The 25,835-nt window shown below is 33.3% G+C and overlaps 1 protein-coding gene across 1 annotated transcript in view; it reads right to left on the bottom strand.

Annotated features, from left to right (window-relative positions):
* The window catches only part of LOC128231338 (sodium- and chloride-dependent glycine transporter 1-like), a 32,465-nt gene extending 6,882 nt beyond the window's left edge, over positions 1-25,583 (bottom strand). Inside the window, exons 1-13 of the mRNA XM_052944013.1 lie at positions 24,977-25,583; positions 23,937-24,183; positions 21,070-21,201; positions 18,315-18,473; positions 17,521-17,590; positions 10,336-10,468; positions 9,663-9,797; positions 7,029-7,257; positions 6,232-6,344; positions 4,485-4,625; positions 2,275-2,374; positions 1,702-1,802; positions 399-563 (exon numbers count right to left, since the gene is read on the bottom strand). Coding sequence (XP_052799973.1) covers positions 399-563; positions 1,702-1,802; positions 2,275-2,374; positions 4,485-4,625; positions 6,232-6,344; positions 7,029-7,257; positions 9,663-9,797; positions 10,336-10,468; positions 17,521-17,590; positions 18,315-18,473; positions 21,070-21,201; positions 23,937-24,183; positions 24,977-25,264 — 2,013 coding nt within the window. The 5' untranslated portion in view covers positions 25,265-25,583. The remainder of the gene's footprint in view (positions 1-398; positions 564-1,701; positions 1,803-2,274; positions 2,375-4,484; positions 4,626-6,231; positions 6,345-7,028; positions 7,258-9,662; positions 9,798-10,335; positions 10,469-17,520; positions 17,591-18,314; positions 18,474-21,069; positions 21,202-23,936; positions 24,184-24,976) is intronic.
* Between the last annotated feature and the right edge of the window lie 252 nt (positions 25,584-25,835).

The following is a 25,835-nucleotide window of genomic DNA, read 5'->3' as shown; positions in this document are numbered from 1 at the left end:
ATTTAATATAATTCACCTTATGTCAAAAGTCATTGCATAAATATTAGATAAAGATAAACCAAACCAAGATGAACATTATTTGTGCTAAACAAATGAAAGCATATAAATTATAATCCATAATTCCAAAAGCCTCTCTTTCACATAAAAGTATGTCCATCTAATAATCAAGGCATGTTGCAATTGGATTTGGCTTAAGGTCAATTATTACACTTAAGCACAAATTTTCAAAGCCAAAAACAAGTTAAGTCACTCAAGTTTTTTTCCTGGTACATTGTACTTCTTAATAATATACAAGAATTTTCCATAAAAAAACAATATTTTGTGATTTGGAAATGAAATTTCTTAATTGTTACCTAAAAGTTGCAATAATCAAAATGTTTATGTTACAAGCTGAATACCTCATATCCGCCACTATTTTTACAATATTCGTACAGGAACCAGCCAACCATGACTGCCATTGGAAACATAGCAATCAACCATGAAACGACCTTGGCAGAGGTTGGATATAACACACCGTCAAGGTCAGGCTCCTTGTAGAATACCATGTTCATCAATATCGTCAACTGAAATGTAGATGCAATTGATTATTAAGATATTACGTTATAAAGTTTCTTATCATCTCTTATTTCTGTAATAAGTCACTGCCATTAAATCTTGGACAAAATTTCTCAATGCTTTGCTTGTTAAATTTATAAAATTTCTATAAAAATCTGACAAAAAATCTAAGATGAGTTCAAACAAAGTTGTATAAGATTATAAGATGACAAATAAGATTTCCAAGCATGACCCTTTCTACCAATTTTTCCATGAGTCTGATTTCGAGACCCGAGACTCAGACAAAAAAAAATTGTTGTGAAAAATTAGTTTTGTAATAATACTGTTACAGGAGCTGTAAGATGATGAAAATTGTTTGTCTAGTACAAATGATCTAATCTACTATCAGGCACATCTTTACCAAAATTAGTTAGTTATATTATACATATTTTGAAACATTAAAGGATTCAGTTTTCTGAGTCCGAAACTCAGGGTGTTAGTGAATTCTGGTCCCAGAAGTTTAAAACCTGGGTGCAATCTTATCCATAAACATATCATACATTCAATTGCTATATCCTTTACTCTTGGTCTAATGAGATACAATTTTAAAACTATTAGGTAGACTGGAAACATAAGATTACCAATTTAATTCTTAATTGAATATCTGACACTTGCTCTGAATTCAACCAAATTTGAACCTTATACTATTCTGTTACGCGCTCATTGATAAGATGGTCCAATATTATATTACTTGCATAAAATGTTTGTTATATGCAAGATATGAGCTAATGACTTCCATTCATGAAAGAACACATAAAAATCACAATTTAATATTCTATTACTAACAATAAAAGAAAAACGTTTTGATCCAAGGTTTAGGCGCAACAAAACCGAAACTTTCCTGTTTCAGAAACTTACCTGTTTTTTTGCACCCAACCCTAATTTTTTTATTGCAACAAGGCAATTGTGTTCTGACCATAGTTTTTTCTTAAGGGAAACATTTCTCTAGTTTCTTACATGGGAATGACACTTAAACGTACCCAGAAAAAACTACAAGTTTTCAGTTTAAAAATGATATTTAAAACCCCTTTTTTTCAGTAAAGCTGTGTCAAGATTGTTGCAAAATATTTTTGAAATCAGAAACAGTTGAATTTTTTTAAGGCTTACCACTATAATAAATGGAGTGAGAAATTTCCAGCATATCCGCCAGTAAATGCCTGGCTTATATCCTAGCATCATTTCAATATCTTCTGCAAACCTTTCAAAATCTGAAATGAACAACACAAAGCTCAAGGTTTAAATTGGGTATGGTTAGCATCAGCAGATGACAACAAATAAAAGTAGTTAATTGTTTTAAAGTTTCGAAATTGTAGGATAGTTTTTATGTAGTATGATTATGTTTTAAAAACAAATAGACATGCATCACATAATGTGGCATCATTGTGCATTGTCGATGAGTGAACAATTTCAGACCATAGTAAATTGATGGAGCAAATACAATGAAGTTGTGAATCAATGCACTTATTCAATAAACAACTTAGATTGATCTTAATGTAAGGAGCAAAATCTAAGTGTTTTCATTGGCCAATTAATCTTATAGTCCAACCAAAACAGCTAGATTTCAATTTTATCTCTTAAGTTCAATCTAAGATGTTTATTAAATACGGCCCCAGCATGATTCCAGTTAACAATTTAGAATGTATAATAAAACTACAGTTGTTGCAGGTCTAATATACTCACGATATATCCAGTTGAGGGCGATACACTCCAAGAGACCGACAAAGAGCAGAGGGAAGCCACTTACACTGTAGTCAACCAGATTTAACAACCACATACCACCCTGAAACAGACAACAGCTCATTAATACTGGTTCGATGGAGTGGGTTCGGGTTTTGAGTTTATTCTCAATTTTAATACTTGTTATTTAGACTTTTATACACCAGGAATCTGTGTAAAGTCACTGACGCTGTCATTTATTTAAGCATAGGCTTAGCAACATGTAGGCACTGTAAGCCGGGACTTGCACATTATTTCAGAAAATATGCTTTTTTCCAGGAGAGACAGAGAAAGTATAATTATACTATGTTTATTCTAGTATAAGAAACGGTGGAAAAAAACTCCTACGAGGATGAAAGAATGAAAAATTTCCATGAGGAGCAAGTAACAGGCCGAATCTGCACAATGAAATTTGGTCTAGCTTTGCCAGTGTTTTTCCCCCACTTTATGGGTATGGTGGCAGAGCCCTGTGAAAGAGGAAAAAATAGCACTGTTTTGGCAAAAGGGGATTTATATAAACATGATTCATATGCCGGTAATGTACAACTTGTTTTCAAACCTTGCATTCAACAAACCTATGGACATAACCATGAATGGCACTATATTGCTACAAAAAAAATAGATATAAATGGAAAGTTTTTTTTATCTGGGCAGGTGAAAAATGTATACTTTTTCAGGAGAGAAATAAGGGCCGAATTTCACCCTAAAAACACTTTATGCCCTTGTTTAGCAAAAATTATAAACATATTACATTGTATCAACTGTATCATTTTATCCTAACATGGCACACATCAAGGAATATTCTCTTTTTAAGAAACTACATAATATGCTAACTTGCACCTTAAAAGGGGTAGTAATGTTGATGGCTCTTAACAATTAGTTCAAGAAAGTTGTTGCCCCTGACATGGAAATTTTCCAAAATACGTCGTGAACTATGAACTTGAATACACTCCAATGATCACGAATGGCTTATTGATTGATAGACTGAAGTATTTCCTAATGCTGGTATGACGTAAACAAACAAAGCCAACCATAGATAAGTTTGATTTACTGTCGTCATATACTTCAATGTTTTGAAAATAACAATGGAAATATTGTCTCATTTGAATATGACGTGTTCATTCCATACGTAATAGTAGTTGTAATTTTAATATGATTCCTTCACAAAATCATTTCAGCTTTTCCAAAAAAAGTTAATGTCAAATATATCACAAAAAAAGATGAAAGGGTTTTTGCAATAAATAAGACATGTTTTTCGGCTACACCGAATGAACACACTTACATAACTTTATTCAGACTATAAACCAGAATATTCCAGTTATAGGCAAAACTTTCCAGATTAGCAATTCTTTGGTGCGGCTTTTGGTATAATCAAACAAACCTTTGTCAGCTTTTTTTATTCCTTTGGGTGGGTGCATATTTATATGATGTTTCGTAAATGGTTATGCCCTAGCTAACTATAACAATATTGTTTGTTTCTCACAATAAAGAATAATACGCATAAAGAATAATACCCTGACGTCTAATAAAACTATGTATAGAAAAAAAAACTGAATGAGCAACAACTGGAAGGCATCCTAAGTATCTAACGAGTTCCTTTCATTGTTGATATGATTTTGTGGTGAAGTTAACATTTGATAATTGGTTCTTCCAATTCATCAAAAATATTATTACTTTAAAGCGAATGCCAACAGTTTATTGTTTTTTTTCCCATTAGAACAAGTTGCATAACTTGAAAATTATGAAAGTCACCAGTTATAGGCCTGGCTTTACATATGCGTATTGTCAACATGTGACTAAAGTTTCTGTTAAATATATCTTAAATGTCCTAAGGTTCTTGAGTAATGGCCAAGTTTTTGCACAATGATGCAGCAGACAACAGTTTTTGCACAATGCAGCGGACAACAGTTTTTGCACAATGATGCAGCGAACAACACTAGACTATCACAATACCCTGTCTTGTCTTTTTGAAAGACAGATGCACTAACATTTTTTTTATATTTTAACATCTAAACATTAGCAATTTGTTTGGCCAATATTGATTTTTCAACCAAAAAAATCCAGTCAAAATTGATCAATGTAATATTGATGAAAACCTAAGTCTGATGGACAGACTGATAGTTTAGTGTAAATGTCTGGAGTAAATCATTAAGACCCATTTGTTAAGTACATACGTTAGTGACCATTGGAAGGCCGAGAAGAAAACAGGCAAACATGACTATAGTTCGATACAAAAATGATCGAACACGTGTCTTCGTCAGCCACTGGGGGTATTCATCTGCAAACGCACTCAACAGGCACTCTACCATTGAAAACTGAAAAAAAATTAATAAAAAAGATAAGGCCATTTGAAAAGCAAACAAGTATACATAATAATAATATAGTAGAAGAGGAAGAACGCTTGTTGTAGTAAAATCTGATCAATATTAATATTAGAGGTATACCTAATTCTTAAAGCTGCACTCTTAACAGTTTGGACGTTTTGATGACTTTCTTATTTTCTGTTGAAACGCCCATAATTTTGAGAAAGTGCATGGAAACCAGTGATATAAGACTGCTGACAAAAAATCAGATCAATGGTTTTCATATTTATGATCAAAATTTGATGTTATATGCATTTTTCTGAAAGTATTACTCACCCTTTTAGCCAAATCATTAATATTCAATGTAAATTTGAAAAACTGCAACCTGATCTTTTGTTAACAGTCTTATATCACTTTTTTTTTTTAGATATTTACGCAAAATTGGCTCATTCCGAAAACAAAAAATAACGAAATTATCAAAACTTCTGTAAAAGAGCAGCTTTAATATTAAAATCGTTCAAGGACTTCAACCTATTCTTTGCAGATCTATAAAACATAAAAGTTTAATTAGAAACAGTTCTTCAATATTCATGAATAGAATGGGTAGGAATCAATAAAGGCTTGTAAAACTTGTCATTTTCAAAACAATAAAGGAACAGTATTGATTGATTTCATTGATTGTATGAGGCACAATTGTTTAAGGAAATCATCAATAATGCTGTAAAGATCCTGTATCAAAGGACTGAGGTAACTCAGGTAAAAAATATTACATCCGATTCAGTTACAGTTGAACACCGCTATTCGGAACACCGTTCATCCGAAATTATCGCTATTATGAAATTATTTTTTGATCCCGATTTTACTCCTTCTTTGTTCAACTAAGTTTTTGGTCTTTATTCAGAATTTGCTATTCCAAAATAATCGCTATTCCAAAGTAAATATTACGGTCCCGATTTGGTTTTTCACACCTATTTATCAATTCATATTTCGAACTCGATCGTGTCAAAGTTTGAGGTGACAATGGAGCACAATTAGCTCTCGTTAAAGAATGACATTGAGCACGCGTTATGTTTCAAACATCGACTCATATAAGTGATGTAGTGTGTATATAACTGCTGGTTAACACAATCTAAATATCATTCGAAAATGTCTCATCTGATTCGATCGCTGCATGTTTTATGACGTTTTAATTAAGAAGTATAATAACAAATTATTTGTCAATTACTAAACACTAAATCAACAAATATTTTTGTATACAAAAGATAACTCAAACCAAGTGTATCGTATTGGTAACATGTAACCGACATTGCAATCTTTACGACTGAGTATTTCACGTCATCTATAATTCGCGAACTGCTATTCCGAAGTAATTTGTTGGGTCCGTACGATTACTGATTAACGGTGTTCAACTGTATATGAAATGAGCTTCAATAACATTTAAATAAACAAAAAAAAAGTAAATTATCTTTATTGTCTTTAACATACTCATAAATGTCCTTGAAAAGTCTCAAAACACTTTAAAATGAGATTATTTCACCAATAAAACCAAACAAAAATAGAAAGCTAAGCTTGATGCTATTGTTAAGAACTAAAGAAGACTCTCTTTTTTCACTCTTACCTCTGATCCGAAGCCCAGCGTAAGCATCATCAGGAAGAAGAAGACTGACCACATCGGGGCCACGGGCATCTGGGCAAGGGCCTCTGGGTATACCTCAAACGCCAAACCTGGGCCTATTTGGGAGAAAGTTATTATAAGCTTTATGACAAGAAAAAATGGATACATACGCCATATATTAAAGAAACAAGTTATATATTATTATCAGAATAATATTGAAAAAGAAATTTAACAAAAGTCAATCTTAGATACTATACAGAGCACTGGAAATATGGCATCTTGTCTACAAGTTGCCATTTAATTAATACGAATATAATGAAACAAATTTTAAGTTATAAATGCAGCTTTTTCCCTAATTTAATAAATGTTTAAATTAAATGGCAACAAATGTAAGAATATTTTATCACATGACAAATAAGTCGCAAAAGATTTTATGCAATTTTTATAAAATATGACATGAAATTAACTGACATCAATGTCAATATATATTATATATTTACATAAGTATAAGAAAGTATGTAATTGCTGTATCATACTCAAGACTAGCAAAGCCATGTGATACATTAAATTTATACGAGAGCTTGAGAAGAAAACTGAACAGAAGTCCCCAGGTTTTGATTCTGGCAATAGGTCCAGAATTCTTACAGAAAGTCTAAATTTTCATTTTCCAAATGTACCAAGAAACAATGCTTAGAAAATATTTTTTTACTAGCATTCTGTAATAACAGATGAATGAATTTATGGTGTTTTTTTTAAATGTAGCAACTTCATTAAATGTGTTCTTTTAAGAATGAACATACCATCAGTGGCAACTTCCTCAACGCTGACTCCCTTCTCATGAGCTATAAATCCAAGAATGGAGAATATCACAAATCCCGCAAATATGCTTGTGGCGCAGTTTACACATGCAACGATGATTGAGTCCCTATAACAGTTGTTGTTAAACTTGTTGTAGCTGGACATGGCGATCATACCACCAGTACAGGCTGAGAGGGAGTAGAAGATCTGGGTAGCTGCGTCTGACCACACCTGGAGTAGAAGATGTGATGATTTTGATTTCATTGGTTTTTATTTTAATTGTGAAATAAGACAACCACAATAATAAAATAGAACTAGGGCATATAGCCATGGTGACAAAATAGAACCAGAGCATATAACCATGGTAACAAAATAAAACCACTTTCTTTGTATATGATGACATTTCATGGGTATAAAGAAAGCTTTATTAAGAGAAAAATGCAGGGGTTCTAACAGTTGACACACATCGCAAAACCTTCAGTCAGACGGTCCTGACCGGTTAATTTGTCTCGGTCAGACTACATTTGAAATGGAGTTGGTCCATCTGACTGACAGATTTAATCTTCATCAATTATCTTTTAAGTTTGAAACGCTGCTTAAAAGTAAGAATTTTTTTATTTTGTTAAGAAGATAATCATGTTTTATCAATGATATTGTCAAAGAACCAATTGTTTATGTGTCCGATGTCATTATTAAAAGTGTATATGTTGGAATGCATACCACACTTTAAGTTATACACCATGCAGCATTTTGTCTCCCTTTGCAATACATTAACAAATCATGTATATTACTGTGTATATATTCCTCGATGTTTTGAAACGCTAACATGATAAACTTTCGTCATGCATATTTGAATGCTTAAAAGGAAAGTTATAAATGTTACAAAAAAAATCTCATCATTTGGATCATGTTATTCGATTCTGAAATGGTCTATGGTCCGAAATAAACACATCTCGACCAATCAAAATTTTCATTACGTTAAAGAGAGAGTCAAGAGCTAATTCCTACTGTTTTTCGAGCAAACATGAGACAAAAAAATCAACATTTTTCTTTTTAAACCTTTCAAGTGTACAGTAGTCTAAAGTTAAATACCAGTACAATTTAATTAGTGAATCTTTCATTATTGCTGATATAATCTGTAAAAGCTATCCGTTTAGCAAGCAATAGTTATATCTGATGTTAAGTATCATTGGTTAGCAGGAAACTGTCACCTACAGTACACTCAATGAGTTAGACCCACTTTCCTTGCTCACTCCGAGGGATTGATCGTGGGTTTCCTCCGAGGGTATTACTGTTGCCCTCGCTAAAATCCCCCCCTGAGTTCCTCGGAGTGGCTGGCTTACCGCCGAGTTTAATATGAACGATAGCGTTGAGAATCGTCCAATTTTATGATCCCGAGGCGGAACTCAGAGTCTAATCAGATAAGCAAGAAATCATTCTTGTTTAGAAGTTATTTATTTTTATGCTTATGCACATTGTTCAGCGTAAAAGATTCTTACATGTACCAATGTTTAATTTGTATTTATGTCCGTAAACGCCAATTGCATATTGAATATTGTCTTAAATAATAAACATTGAATCATTAAAGTATTGCCACTAATTTTATTGCCTCATAAAGCAGCCGACTATTTACACGATTCTGAACCATGACCTCTGACATGAAGTGCGTCAATACAATGTAGAATATACTATTTATTATTGGTGGTTAAAAATAGCTTTGACGTTTAATGGAATTTTCAACAGAAAACGCGGCAAGTAGGCCTTCAAAACCATGCGCTGTGAACTTTGAACGTGTGTTTGACCTCCTGTTTTCTGAGAATGTGTAACCTAGAATTTCTCGGATGAAATGTGTTAATCAGTCATTAGCAAAAACTTGTTTATAAGATCCATGTGTAACGAGTGAAATACGACTGCATTCTTGTGGTTAGCTAACTTCATGCGAAATGGGCAGAGGAAAAAGAATAATACATGTACAGTTGCAATTTACTGGAGCCGTCGTAATCGATTGAAAATTTTAATAAAATAAAATAACTTTAGCATAGATTCTTATCAAGTGTCTGCAGAGTTTGCTGAGTTAACCCCTCCGCAGAACGCCGAGTTCATTAATCTTCGGTCGACTGATCACCCTCCGAGGGCCTTAATTTCAAACTCGGACAGTCGATAAAATCATTGTGTTGGCCGCAATAGCAAAAATCTGCAGAGGGAAACGGAAAGTGGGTCTTACTCGTTGAGTGTACTGTACCAGTATTCACAGTATCATCAAACTTGCAGGCATTTTCATCATTCAGTTTTGCTGGGAAACAAATTACCAGTATAAGGCCTCGAGCATAGCCAGTCATACATTCCATGTAGAAGAGTAACAAAAATAGATGCTTTGACTTTATAACTTCAGTATTACCTTTTGTACTTAATTGCGGCTAAAAAATTCCATTAATCAGTATAATGGAATCATTAATTGTTCTAATGGAAAAAAAATTGGCAACTTAGTTTTTCATTGAAACAGGTCAATAACCATGTACCATGCTTAATTGTTCAGAATTGCAGATCACAGACATGACATCGTAATCCGACACATACTGTACTGTCAATATGTTACATTTAAAATCAGTATTAATGACTACAAAAAAACAACATACCCTTGGGTCAGCAAGCTTCTCAAAATTGGGTTTAAGGTAGAAGATGATGCCGTCGATGGCGCCATCTAGTGTAACACCCCGAACCAACAGGATGGTCAACATGAGGTAGGGAAACAGTGCGGTGAAGTACACAACCTGTAAGCAGCAAGGAAAACGTTGAAATTACTTGAATCCAATAAAGCCATGGAGCGAACGCCAACTTAACTTGGTAACTATGTACGCCAGAGTTATGGGCCTTGAACATTATACATGTGCATATTTGTCTTTGCCAACATGTGTTCCAAGTTTCATTAAAATATTTTCAAGGGCTTGAAGTTGTAGTCAAGGTTAAAAGTTTTTGCACTCAAACAAAAACACCAAAGCTATCACTATACATGCTCCTTAAATTTTTTCTTCGAACGGACAAGTTTACTGGTATTATATCAGAATTATAAGATAAAATGTAGCTTAAAATCCCGGTTCAATAAACTTTCATGTCAGGTATTTCCTTTCAGAAGAAAGGCATTAAACCATACATCTCAAATAGATATATCTAATTCTTCTTAAAATCATACAGTCATGAATAATTCTGCTCACTTCTTATATTGTATCATTTTATGCTTATGTTCAGTAGATAATTATGAGTATACATATTTCATTATTTGTTTTTACGTTTTCAGGTGTAAAATATTACCTTTCCGAGACTCTGGATGCCCTTAAGCAGCACAAGCCACACAACGACCCAGGCACACAGCAGACATAGCGTCAACTTCCATGTCGGCAGACCAAAGTCCTCGATGGTAGAAGACTGCTCCAGCACATATCGCCTGCAACGAAAGGTATGAGCAATTTAGCAACAGGTTGCATATTTTTAACAGGGAATAGAAACCATTTGGACATCAACTTTCACTGTGGCAGGCCAAAGCCCTCAAATGCAAAGAACTACTTCAAAACTCCCTGTACGGAGAAAGAATCTGTTTTGATCTTTTGGTGTGAGCATGTTGCCAAGGGAACACAGGACTCTCAGGAAAGAAGACTTAACTTTATAGTCAACGGAGTCCCAACAAAGACCAGGAGAGAGGACAGCAATTACTTCTTTATAAACTGTCGGTGCTACGGGATCTTTAATTATGGATCTCTCAGCATTTGACTACTGAATTACCACTTTGGCATATATACTCACAAACAGGTTGAGGTGAATTTCCTGCATTGGCATCAGAATTCCACTTTAAGTCACACTGAGGGACACAGTAGGATAAAGCAATATAACAGCCATATACACATATATTTTTTCTTACTTTTGGTCAGGATTCTTTTCTTAAAAGTCTTTTAACTATAATAATTCATTCAACATCCTAATGAATGCGGGATGTAAAGTATTGGGCATTATTGAATTCAGAAATCATTGTTTTTCATCACATTCAGAGATCAGTATACAATATTAACAGTCAAGGTTTATTTCAATATATATATTTATACTCACAGTCACACAGATTAATATTTCAGTCATTTCAGGTCATTTGAAAGGGAAAAGAAACTAATATTTTAATAATTTCCTCATTTGCAGGAGATAAAAAAGCCCATTCTTTTAACTGTAAAATTCCCTATTTTTTATGTAAAGCGATTATTTTTCCCAAAAAAGGCATATTTCACGACATAAATTTTCCAAAATGTCTAGGGTCTTTTTCAAAAAATGGAAAGAAAAGGCCTCGTAATAATGAGATAAGAAACCTAAACCTTTTTGCTTTGAAAATCAGATAAGCCAAAATAAAAACACAAACCAGAATAAATATGCTGAATAAGGATTTAAAAACCGGATATTTTTGAGATATTCAGGCAGGACATGAAGGTGTGTTTCGAAATGTTAATGCCCTCTTTATCTTTATTGACATTCCCAAATACCTGAATAAAAGATAAAATCTTTCCACCACCTACACAACTGCAAAACTCACATGAATGTAGTAAATGTTACAAGTTTATATTTTCATTCATTACCAGTATTGAGTTATCAATTAAAATGAAAGTTAAATCTTTCCACCACATACACTATTGCGTAACTCACTTAAATTTAAATGTTGAGTGATTGTATTTTTGTTCGTATTAAACCAATACTGAGTCATCATTTCTGTATTTCAAAACCTGGTTTATTTTGCAACAGGGTTTAAACAAAAACAGAAATTAGGCAATGAACCATATATTTTAAAATAGTAGATTTCAACAGCCTGTTAATTCATGTCTTGGCTGGGAGGGCTTATCAAAGACCAGATTAGAATAATCAAGCCTTTATTTAACTTTTAAACTCACTTAACAGAGTTCAATAGGCCATTTATTTTACGGTACATAAACAAATAGAGCTTTGCTAGTGTGAGAAAGTGCACGATGATGAAATACTGACATCACCGCGGGCCATGTGACGGCCAAGTCATGGAAAACTACTTCTCACAGTCAAGATCAATGCAATTTTCATTAGACTTAGCAGATGTTTACCTAATTAATCTTTGTAAATACTATCTGAATTGCAAAATAGAGGTCAATTGCACAATGGTATACAAACAAAAAGTCAACAGGATTATAGTAATAACCAGAAGTCAATAAATCCTGCCAGAGTTCAAGTTGGTAACCTATAACCATATGGCCTGAATATCAATAAAACCACAGGGAACAGAAGCAAACTAAACTGTATTTTTTACGTTTTGCTAGCCTATATTTATGTATACTATTTATTTATACAAATGATTCTGTCCTCTGTGAAAAGAACATCAATAAGACCACAGGGGAGAGTCGCAAACCACTGTATTTACCAGGTATGTTTGTTTTCCTAGCCCATAATATTATATACTATACATATAAACAAATGATTCTGTCCTCTGTGAATAAAACATATTAAGAAAGGGCTCAGCCCAACACAGACACATCTTCACTTTCATATGGAGTTATGTTAAGTTTCTCCTGAGATCTCTGTTATAAAAGCCTTATAAATCAGAAGTAAACCATTGATTTCCTTCCTCTGGGAGCTAAGTAGGCAATGATAGGAGATCACAATCTTTCAACATATACTGACCAATGACCATCATGAGCGACTGTCACGAAATACAATATATCACATAGAACTGTCATACCCTACAGAAGTGTTTATGATATATGCTCAGAGCAAGATACCAGGTTTCCAACTATTTTGCAAAATTTAGCAGTGCAAAATCTTTAAATGACCTTTGTATCATAAAAATTAACTTCTTTTACTGTGACTATTGTCATTCATAAAATGTTTCATACTTTATATATACCAAATCAATAAAAAAAGTTAAAATGCTTATAGTAATTATTTCAAGAGTCAAATTTTCACCTGGTGTTTATAAATGCTCCCATGGTATTTATAAAAACTTGTTTTCTAAAAGGAATATTTCGCAGAACGAAAATTGCCGCTCTTATCGTTCATTTTGCTAACACTCCCTAAAGCTAGCGATGACATTTAAAACTTTTTTTTCTTGTAACATGAAGCATTAAAGAAAGCAAAATCTGCACCTTCATCTTCTTAAGAAACTACTTTTAATAACATATGGTACATGGTGCTAATATAGACATCCATTGGCAACCATAGAAAGAAATATTGACAGATATTGCATCATCCGCAAAGAGTCTTGTCTAGATAAAACAGGAAGAATCTGGGTCCAGAATACAAGAACTGTCTGCCAGTAATAGATCTAAAATGATCAATGATCACACTAGTATTGGAAAGAAACAACTTCAAGTCTAGCCGAAAACATTCACCCTGATCTCTTACACAAGCAACAGAATCAATACCGTTCCAACAGACACAAATTGATTCAGTTGCTTATTTTTCAATTAGGCCAGAGTTTTTATATCTTTAGATTTACGGGAGCGCCGTACCTAAATATTGCAAAACCCAAATAAAAATAAAATTCATTTTCGTAGTTTTATTTTTATTTTTTCCGACGAACGTTGCTCCAATGTTAAGAAGAAAATAAAATTAGTGTTCTATAACCCATATCCCAGAACCAACTGGTGTACCAATTGTCATTAATTATAGGTCTTTTTACTGCACAAACCACGTAAACCAGTCGGAAATATGCGAGGAAACAGAACAGGTACCCGTTACCATAACAACGTCCTGTCAAAAGTGAAAGTAGTTTTTGTCATACCCCTTATTTCTCGCAATTTCTGCAGCTATATAGAAATGTTTTACTACAAAAACGTTCCGATGTTTATTTTTCATTATTTAAATCAAACCGTGGAGAACTTTAAGCGTGTTTATTGTGATTTTTTTTTTATAGATTCAGTATGTTGTTCGCGTTTCGTGAAATGATTGCGAAACTTCCGGTCAAAATAAGGAGACAGAAATTCTTGGGTTGTTTTGTCTATTAAAAGTCGTTGGCGCACGTCGTATATTAACAAGGATGAATTGGATTACAGTGCAAAAATGTATAGCTTCTGACAAACACAAACTGCAAAATGATATCGTGTTCATCATAGTCAAAATGGATATTTTTTTCTGAATTTGACTCTGGGGAGCATTGAACACACTACTTCACGATCACATATTTGAAGAGAAAAACACAAGGTATCGTGATATTCGTAGTTGTTAATTAGTTTAATAATGAATTAGAATTTAAATCGCTAAAGAATACTGAAAATGATGTAATAATAACATAGTGTGTGTTTCCGATAAAACAGAAAAAATCTGAACATAAGATATCTGGCAGTCAGTGCAAGAAGTCAAACTTATCCGTTGCTTATTGCCAACGGGCATAGCTGGAATTAGGATATTTATCAGGACTGCTTCTAAAATCAGTTCTTAGACCTGGTTTTTTGAAACATATAACACTTGTCAATTTATCATAATGCTCCCGAATTTTCTTTGGTGAAGTACATAAATGTAGATTTTGACTGTCCGTGTATCCGTAAGCCCTGTCAAACTTTGAAGTGAAGAGGAATTTCCATCAGGGCGTCAACTTTTTTTGGTTATTTTTTCTATATCAAAACCACATCACGGTAAGTTGTCATGGTACTATTTCGTTAAAAACACATTTGACCTCCTTATTATACCGTGTCTGAAACTTTGTTCAATGTTTGATTACTTCACAATGGAAAGGTTATGCTTATACTGTGGGCAAAAGGTTAGAAATGGCCATTTAAACTTCTTTATTACACTGACATGTTTCATAAAATCCATGGGTTGATAATATAAGCACCTCATATGCATAGATGCATTCGAACAAATGTATACAATTAATTTTAATGAGCGCTTGAACTCAACAGTGTTGAGGTCAATATTTTCAGTCATTAAAAGGATCTTATAATTATGCTTTTGAAACTTTATGGTGATCTATCACCCTTTTTTCAGCCTATGAAATAGCTGACACAAGTATGGTGTGTTTTGTCTTCATGATATAAGAAGATTTAAAAAATAAAAAAAATCGGAGAAAAATCCGTTTTATTTTTATTTATTTCTCCTTCGGGACATTTTATGCATTTTATTTTTATTTTTATTTCCTCCTCCTTACCCAACTTTTTGAAAAATCTCCCGTAAATCTAAAGATAAAAAAACTCTGGCCTTAGTTAGTTCTCCGTTACCAAGTTAACAAGATATCAGTAGACAGTGTATGAAACCAGGGAAGACAAATTAGATTTCTTTTTTTATGGGCATCCTAACTCACTTCAGTAAGATCCATTTACAGTTCCACCTGCAGAAGAGAAAATTTCATGTGCTCAAGAAGACGATCCCATGTACTCACAACACTTTAACCTTGACCTTCACCTAGCTTAAAATAGTCTCTTGTTCATCTTATTTAAAGAACTGTCTGTGTTCTTAAGATTTATTTTGAGAAAGCATACAAAGAGACTTGGGTGTTGAGCTATTTCAAAGTGTGATCTTGCAGTACTAACATCAATTACTTTTTATTTCCTCAGCACTTTCTCTATAATGGGAATTTTAAGTGCCAACTCCAATTATATCCCATATTTTACATTTTTTATTGTCAGATACAATGAAGTTGTTCTTAACATTCACTGTTTTGCTTTTGCATCATTTATTTACAGTAAACATTTGTAAGAGAACTATAAAATGCTGGCATTCTTCAATCATTTATGATAATGAGCAGGGCTTCTAAAAACCGGCAATTTGCCGGTCTGGACCGATTTTGACCAAGCCAGACCGATTTCAGTTTCAAAAAGTATAAAAAAATCGGTCCGAAATATTCTCATTTTTTATAATTTTTAAACTCATACCGGTATTTCCAGTTTAAAATTCATCATGGAAGCTCTGTCAAGAGTCTGCCAACTTTATTGTATAAAAGATCAAAAATAAGCACTATTGCTTATTAAGTTACCCTCATATAAAAAATAAGTAAAGAAATGACAAAATATTGCGCGATAGCTGGAGGAAATCTTTCCACAGGAACATATACACAATCAATAAGGCTGTAATCACTAAGGCTTCTTATGGCATTGAGAGTTCATGTAATTCATCAAGAGTTGCATCAAATATCTTCCTCTTTCACAAGTAAGAGACAATCAAATGTTTGTTGAAAACAAAATAATGTGATTGTGTAATAAAACGCAGGTCCTTATTAATGGTTTCTAATTCAATATATGTGTTCAGCCACATACGCCTGATAATAAACTAACTAGTAGGTAGATGACCTGAAATAAAATCTTAATTATAAAGAATGGGCAGAAATATCATAGCGATTAAGCACTTCATATACACTATGATTTTACTTCAGGTCATCTACCGGTAACTGACTTAGACCGCAACCTCATACACTGACACATTGTGAATGCAAAATCTGACACAGGGAGTTGACAATACTAGGCAGCATTAAAAACATCCAGAAAAGTTGAAATTCTTATTGATTAAGTCTAGTACTTAAATTGCATATAAATATATCTGTCATTTCATTGGCTGAAAATATAGGTTGTATTCTTATACGTTCTTTACCTGAGAAGCATTAAATGATGCAGAATTCTCTGCAATATTATAGAATCTATATTTAAATCACATCATACTTCAATTATTTTTTTCTGAGGAACATCATTTTCAGGGTATTCCAAACTTCATGCTACCAGATCAAATAAGATTTTTTTTCAAATTGAAAGTCATCCAACATATTATAGAGCTTAAGCAAACTAAAACTGTTCTTTATACTTTTTCCTATAAAATCTATCTTATCAACAAGATGCTGAAAATACAGCAGCTATTACTATGGCTCTTTGTTGAAAGTATAAAACAAATTGTCGCCACCTTCTTATAATTTTCTATCTGACATTATTACATTTTCAAGAAAATTGCTCCTGAAGTTGTCATTTTCATTGCAAAGGTACTATAGAAAGAGCATTATGTTACTGGAAATTGTGAAAACTAAAGTGTTTTAAGACATTATAAAATCATCCAACATAAAAGCTTTTGCGAGACAGATGGCTTAAAAACAAACCCATTTGGTTTAGGTTACCTGGCCCTTCCTATGAAATAGACGCCAACCCATTTTCATACAATTTTTATAGTCAGTTGGTAAAAATATAATGAAAAAGATATATATTACATATATTTATGCATTTTGTTTTTAATCGTGAATTCAAATATTTAGTTAAAAACCTTTAAACAGAATAAAATTTTACCCCAATTCAACAGTGATGACAATTACCTTCTTACATAAAGCCCTAGTAAAACAAATAAAAATCCTACCTACCCTCTCTGTTTTTGAAAAGAATGTAACCCTAACTAAACTATTGTTTTGTTTGGCCTCATCTAAAAATCTCATTGTCCACAATTTTTAAGATAGAACTTTATAAAAATGAGGTGACCAAATGGGTTGACTTATGGTTTAACCAACTCTGTAAGACAGACCGTTTCTCTTCTCACCTATAATATTCTTCTGACGGTGTCGCCGTCACCGTCAAGTTTTTCGCTGCGGCTGCAAATCTTGTTGCATCTATAAACAAAAAAATAATAATAATGGGTTTTAAAATGGAAGCACATACAGAACAGAAAACTGCTCCACACAATGGTCATGCGCTTAAATAGACCCATACAGACATCGACAATGCAACAGTGGTTTGCTTAATCAGTCGGGTGGAGGACTGTTGACAGGAGGCAAACATATACTTGTTAACATGGCTTAAAACAATGAATTATTCCTGTCATGCAGAAAATGATAAACAAGGGTCCGTATCCACTACCATCCTGAGTCTAGGTCTGAGATTCAGACTAGAAAAAGCTAAATTTTAATTGTGATGTAAAAATGCTATTATTGGAGTAAAATATGGTAAAAAATGATGCATGTGTTACAAATAATCTGTTCTACCTTTCAACAAAGTTAGTTATATAATAGACACTTTGAAACATTTAAGAATTCAGTTTACTGAGTTATTGAAAACAGACCCTGGTAATACAGTGATCTAAGAGATTTACTTTTGATGCATCTCAGCCTGTGTTGGAACATTCCCCACCCAAGGTATAAAGAAAATAACCCAATAAAGTATGGTAGTTCATCAAAACCCCTTTTATCTGCCTGCTTAGGAGCTAAACCATTAGGCTCATAAAATATTAATGTTAAAACATTGCGAATTGATAAATCACAAAATGTAGGGACTGATACAGAAAGATGGCACTCTTGGAATGACTACATGCTGGAAGTCAAAAGAACAGTTACTTACTATCGAATGTACAGTTGGGCGTATTCCATTCATTATCGCATCGTGTCCATGGTAATTCAGATGTCATTGAAGCGAAGAAGTAAAATATACACTGGGCTACGATAACATTGTAGTAGAGGGCTATAAACCAATTAACGATCACAGACGCGTATCCAACACCTGAAAATGATGAATATTTATTAAGTATGACACTTATAACATACATTTTGTTTGTTACATGTATATAAACAGTTCTGCTCCAAGAAAAAAAAAAACAGTTTTAAAGGAAAATAATATACATTTATGTAAAAAGAACATTGGACCATCCATCAATCAACGAATTAATCAATGGTAATAAAAGAGAATCGTGGTTAAATTTGATGACCATTCTGTAAGCAATGGTTAGTTTTCATAAAAGCCTATTATAATCTTTAAGTCATAGGGAAGGTCTAAAAGTCATAGGGAAGCTAGGCCCAAGAGTCATTCATTAATGTAGGGTTGGCACAAAAGTCATACTATCTCTGTATCTCATAGGGTACATGTAGGCCCAAAAGTCATACGAGATGCAAGCTTCTGGTTTCGTCAGTGATATATGTTAATTAATTATGTGTCCAGAGTAGCACCATTACTGTCAAATATACATGTGTAAATAGGATGTACATGACAACCTATCTGCTATAATACTCATAAATGACAATTTTTATCTGCCACTCTTCACTTTTATTTCTTTAGTAAATTTAACTTTTCCGTTCTGTACATGCAGTCATACAGCTGTATTACTATTTCAGGAGCCTGGACCGAAGGTTTTATTTTAAAGTGACTATACACCAGATGGTTCCAAAATCAGCAAAACCTATTTCCTTAAAACAAGCCTAGAATTGTCAAAACAAATAGAATGAGGTTGATAATACATCACTTTACATGATAAGAAGAATATTTGACAAGTTTTGAAATAGCGCATAATGTTTTCCCAGTTTATAGTGTATATATTCAGCATGTGAAAGTCACGTGAATAGTACAGATACATTTACCAACGCCATTTTTAAATTAACTGGGATTTAGACGAGACCCAATAAATGTTTGAATTGGAAAAACATGAACTTCGAAAAGCTTGTGTCGTAAGCTTTGTGATACATCAGTAATTAAGATTCAATGCGTACACAACAATGTTAATTTTTATGTAAGTTTTGACAATTTCTTTTTTTCTTACAGTTGCATCATCTGGTGTCTAGTCCCTTTAAATACAAATGCAGCATTATAAATGCTTTATCATGTATTTTTGCCTTCAATATAACTACATGTGGAGCAGAAGGAAAAAAACAACAACAAAAAACGTTGTGTTTCTCATACTTCTTAGATATATATGTAATATTAAAGTATTATAGAAAATTGAAGAAACATTCATAAGAACTGAGTCACACACTCACAGCAGGCAGTGTGAATACTTCAGTATCGAAACATCTGTGCCAAGGGGAAAAGCACTAACTTTGTGCACTCCAATACAGGAACCAGATTTTCTTTTACTTTCAATAGGTTGGTACATGTATGTATGTAATATGTGGTAAAAACTTGTACAAGCCTATAACTTTTAGGAAAAATCCCTGTTAAAATCAACTTCGAATTATTATCTCAATAATGGAGATTTCTAATAATATTGAGATTTTCAACTGTTATCACTTTGAAAAGGATGTAATCAAGTGGTACGTCAAGTGTTCTAGGAACCCTGATGTCAAGTAATTACTGTATAAGGCAATTTAAACAACTACTGTATTGACAATTTTTTTCTTCATCATATGATAATTGCAGCGCAAATAGGATCTTTCTTAACAATTCATTAATACAGTCAAGATAGAAAAGGTCCTGCTTTGTTGTAAGGTGTTGTAAGGTGTAAAATAATTAAAGCTGTGGTTTGGGTAACCTGACCAATGGTGACCCTACCCATTTTCATTGAAATATCGGTAAAATAAGTATGAACATTGCTTGGATGAATAGATTAAAAACCACAACAATATAAGTTTCAGAATAAAATATTTTCCTTCCCTACCTTCCTAGCCTGTTATTATTGTCAGCATGTAAATATCTTATATTGGTTTGACCTAATGACACCATGCTTACTCAAATTTCTACAGTATAATGCAACTGTTGTTCTGCTAAATGTTAGCTGTCAAGACATCCTGTTGCATTGTGCATCTTACAGGAAACAAGACAAGACATTTAAATTGCAATTAACCAATGTTATCAGTACCAATATCACTGTGTCTGTGTGATGCTTTAAATATGGAACAGGATCCCCTTTCAAGAAGATATTTCATCTAGACCACAAAATTCACTGGTGTTTATTAGGGAGGCCATTATATTGGTCACTGGTTTCTGTTATTTGTGGCAAAACTGTTCACTGCCTTACTGGTATCCTCTTTGAGAGGACTGGTGTCTGTGTTTTCAGTGGGCAAAATGGTCACTGCCTCACTGGAGTCCTTTTTGAGAGGCCACATTGGTCACTGGCGACTGTTTTCAGTGGCCGAAATGGTCACTGCCTCACTGTAGTCCTTTTTGAGAGACCACATTGGTCACTGGTTACTGTTATCAGTGGTCAAAATGGTCACTGCCTCACTAGTGTCCTTTTGCCACATTGGTGACTGGTTTACATTTTGTGAGCCCACAAAAAAGCCACAGGGGGTCAAATAATTGGACTGTGATTTGGTGGAAGAGTTATATTTGGCCCAGTTATATTAACCTTAATAAAAACCTGAAGTTAAAATTTTAAAAACTGAAATACCTTTCAATAGTGGGTTGAATTTCCAGATGGTAATGGGTCCCAGGGAAGCAAATTGTCCAATGGAGAGCTCCATGTAGAAGAGGGGCAGACCAACCACTCCCAACATGATAATGTAAGGGATCAGGAACGCACCTTAAACATAAGACATACATGGTAACATTTTTTTACCAAACTGGTCAATAATGAACCTATGCTTAATGTGAGGGTATTGATAATTGATGACTGCAATATAGAACAGGGACATCACAAACTGAAGACAACTCTTACAAGTCAGAATTGCTTATTTGTATCACATATATATATTTATGCTATGAAGATACCTCCACTTTCTTTTCCCCATAAAAGTGTGTATTTTCTGACCTGAATTTGGGGTCGAAATTCGCCCTCATTCCCATTGATAAAACATACACTTTTTCCCCAAAAATCGAAAAATCAAATAAAAAGAATAATATTCTTTAAAAAAAAATCGTCAACAAATTGGAATAAGGTTTTTGTATAAAAGTATGACCAAATAGTTTCCATAAAATCAAAAGCTTCTGGTTCCATTTCCAAAATGGTGAAAAACAAAAAATAAAAATGAGAACCTAAAAAATGTGCTCTATAGATCTATATTAGTGACTTTTTCAGCTAGTTCTTGTCGGTTTTTACATACAAGGTTTTTCCATCATGAAGAATCTTATATTATAAACTGCAAAACAGATTACGCCAAGGAATTCTGCAAATCTATTCAAGTAAACAAAAACATTAGTAACATATTTGTTTTATCTGAATAACATTTTGTCTTGCGAATATTGATGGCACTGTTTCCTAAAAAAGAAACAAACTCTGAAGATTGTGCCAGAAAGCAGACCCAGCATGATGCAGAGATCATGTCGTATATTGTGCTTAGCTGACAGCCAACAAGAACAAAATGTAAATTTATACAATTCTGTCTGTTCTGATACTGCTTCCTTGTTTACATGGACAGGAAAACAGTCACTAAGTAAAAAGACATACGTGATTCACCTTATTGACTATGATATTTTTGTTTCTTTGGAATCTACTGAATCCGAATTAGGACTGGTGTAGCTAGACTAAAGTAATTCAAGTTTATCATTATGCCTTAAAGGCCTAATTTAATCCTTCTACAAGTGACCCACCCCCAAAACATGTTATTGTACACAACCTCCGTGTATTGATCTAAATCTAACTGGCTCATTGTCTAATCAGATCTCTGATCTGAGTATCCTGCTGTGCAGTTTCGGAGTTTTTTTGGGGGTTTTAAGAAATGGACCATATTTAAAATGGCCTTGAGCCAATAAACAAATAAACAGGAAAATGGCCTCTACTGTGACCCCAGTGCAACTAGCAGGAGATGCACAGCATAATGAACAGAAAATCTTATTAATTTACTTAATATGTCATACATGAACTAGATAATCTTATTAATAACTGTAAAGGCCTTAAGTTTAAAACAAAAATATCAGTGTAACCGGCAATGGCATCCAAATGATAAGAGGGAAGGGACAAGTGTTTTGATAGTTATGGTTTCTGAAGTCCATTCAAAACAAGTTATGAATGATAAGAATGACACTTCGGCTTGTTGTAACTTAACAAATCTTAACTACTTTATGTTTTCAATTGTAATTATGATGACAGACATCAAATACACACATCAGATCCAGTTTTAATTTATATGATTATAAGAGTTCGAAAAACAACAACTTATTACTAAGGTTGTTGGGGGAAGGTGCATGAAAAACATTTGTTTAAGGTATAAGTTTAAAAATTGATTTATTAAGCCAAATTTGAAGTATTGACTGAATTACTTTTACAGTTTATTTAGAACTGTAAGCTATGAACAATTGATTCTCCTTCATACAGGAGCAGTTCAAGATCTGTTTCACCATAAGTATTTCCTATTGAATTCTTGGCATTTTCTCAAAGGAATAAGAATTCATGTATGCAATAATAAGACTGATTGATGAAGCAGATAAAAGCTGCTTCTAGCCCTTTAGCGCTGAGATTTCCATCTGGCATCAACATGAATGATCTACATTGGAAAACACTGTCTGATGACTTATTCACATGGGGAATGTATAAACATACAATGTTCATATATATACTGCAGTATCCTTTATTTATTAACTACTATTTATTCAATATAGAACATGAGCAGCACTATCATTTATCGATCACACAGATAATGGAATGATAACAACAGCACACACACAAAACACATATGAAAAGGGTTAATTGACCTTGAAAAGTATTTAAAATCTCAGGATGGTAAATTTTCTTAATTCCTTGAGCAATTGATTTTTAGAGTTTGATTTGCTAATGCAATTAAATTACCATATGAACTTTATATTGGTTTACCTTTACTTTCATATGAATCATTGTGCACATCCTCATTCCCCTTTTGTTCCATTACTGACTTTAAAACTTCACTCTCACAGATTTATCAATTGGACAGCTTTTGTATTTTTTGTCTCAGTACCAGCTGTTTTTTGCATTAATCTTTTCAATAAAGTCATATAAGATGTCATAACTCACATTAGAACAGATCTCAACTGGTTGCAAAATGCCGAAAATTTCATTTTTCTTAAAAGGTAAGAAAAACATAATTTTTCGAACTTAAATTTATATTGAATATTAAATACTGCCATCTGATCTGTTATCTGCTGTCTAATGTTTTCAGACATTTACGCAAAATTTGGCTCATTCCAAGACAATAAGAATAAAAAGTTGTCAAAATGGTCAGTCTGTGAGAGTGAAGCTTTTACCAAATGTGCTATCTATAATGGTACATAGATAAAGCGGTGCATAGTCATGTTAATTTAACACTATGATGCATGTAATATCATAAAAAAGACTTTTAAAATTACCTCCTCCATTTTTGTAGCACAGAAACGGGAAACGCCACACGTTGCCCAGACCGACCGCATAACCAACACATGTTAGAAGAAACTCAAGCTGACCGCCCCAAGTAGCCCGCTCAGGCTCCCCATCCCCAGATTTCTTTTCAGCTGTGTCCACACTACTGTCGCCAAAAGAGCCCGTGCCCGGGGGAAGGGAGAGATCACTGTTCAGCACTGAAGGCTGTCCTGGTTTTAGTGGTAATTCAATTTCAGTCTGAAAAAAAACAACATCATATCAATGTAAAAGACATGTGAATAACTATTAACAAGGCCTTGAAGAATCGTCATAGCCTATTAGAATTACTTAGAGAATTTTAACATTCAACTATGCAGAAATTCATATAATGAAGTTTACCTTATTTCTGTACTGTATATAATATAACATAATATTATTACTTTTTATATTTTGCATAATAAAAAATACTCTACTTCAATCTTATGAAATAATCCCGCAATAGTAACAAAATAGATTGTGACTTGCAATATTTATAAGTGTGCCTAGATTTACAGTTTTTTAAGAATTGTTTGAAAGATAAGTTCATTAATACAGATGATCACAACAATTAAATATTTTAACAACAAGTCCCAACCGACACAACCCGGATTAAACAATACGGCCTTTATTGAAAGATGTCCATTTGAGATTTAATAACTGATCTGGGCAGGTATTCATATAACATCTTAAGTTATTTCCTAACTTAAGTATTTTTTGTATGCAGGTACCTCATTGGTAAAATTATATAATATCAATATCATAATTATATCTGAAATACTTTATTTTTAATTAATTTTATGTAATATATCGGTACATACTTTAATGTTAAATACACTTGTACCTGTTTAACTCTTCTTTAAATTTCACTGAGAAAAGTTTAGGAAATTAACTTAAATTACGAAATGAATAAAGATGTTTTTTATAAATATTTGCCCTGTGTTGTATGGTCAACAGATTTGGGTCGTATCATGGATGAGACGTATCGTCGCACATGTATACACATTGTACATACCACTTCAACAACCTCCATATCATTAAGATTGTATGTCAGCCTCCCATTCTCAGATTCTCTCCCCAACATTGGAGTCGATTCAGCGGGCTGTTCACCTGATCCTTCATTGTCACTTGGAATTGACACAGAAAACGTAACTGGTGGAGGTTTTGAAAGATGTTCAACCTCTTTGTCCGTTTCATCGCTTTTGGACTGGTTTTTCGAGTCATCAGTAGCATCTTCATCTACTACATCTTCATCCTCTTCCTTTATCACATCCACATTAATTTCCTCTTTTTTATTGTCCATTTTGAATTGATGTAATGCAATTTCAGGAGCAGTACTGAGTACACTATTCCGTTACGAATGAGTAAGTCTTTACTACTAAAACCACGTGTGTACTACAATGTTTATCACGTTGATATAAATGTTTCATAAATTATGTTTTGAATACTAATTAATATGAGGATATCATTGATAGTAAAATGTAAAAACTTTGGTATGTTTCAGACAAAAATATAACTGACCGTTTGCTTTGACGGTTAAAACATTTCTGAATCAAAATTTTGGCGGTACAAACCAGACAATCCCGTCACTGATAGTAGTAGTTTTCCATTGTGTGTATGCCTTTCACGCCTGTGTGATCAGGAAAGTCATTCATAATAAGGTCACATGTTGATTTATAAATATCTACCCGCGCCCATTGGCTGCGTAAATCTCCGTACTTTTCCGTACATGTACCGTAGTTTTCCGTGGTCGATATTAAAGCATTAGAAATAGTCGGAACACCTCGGCCATTATCAAACAGAATTGAATCTCGAAGCCTGCCGGAGAGGGCCGAGTTATTACGATTGCATTTGGAACTGTCACTCTTTATAGC

The sequence above is a fragment of the Mya arenaria genome, chromosome 4 (genome assembly GCF_026914265.1).
Source record: "Mya arenaria isolate MELC-2E11 chromosome 4, ASM2691426v1".
NCBI classification, from domain to species: domain Eukaryota; kingdom Metazoa; phylum Mollusca; class Bivalvia; order Myida; family Myidae; genus Mya; species Mya arenaria.
Note: the sequence above shows the minus strand (reverse complement) of the source record. Positions and strands in the feature narration are given on the sequence as shown.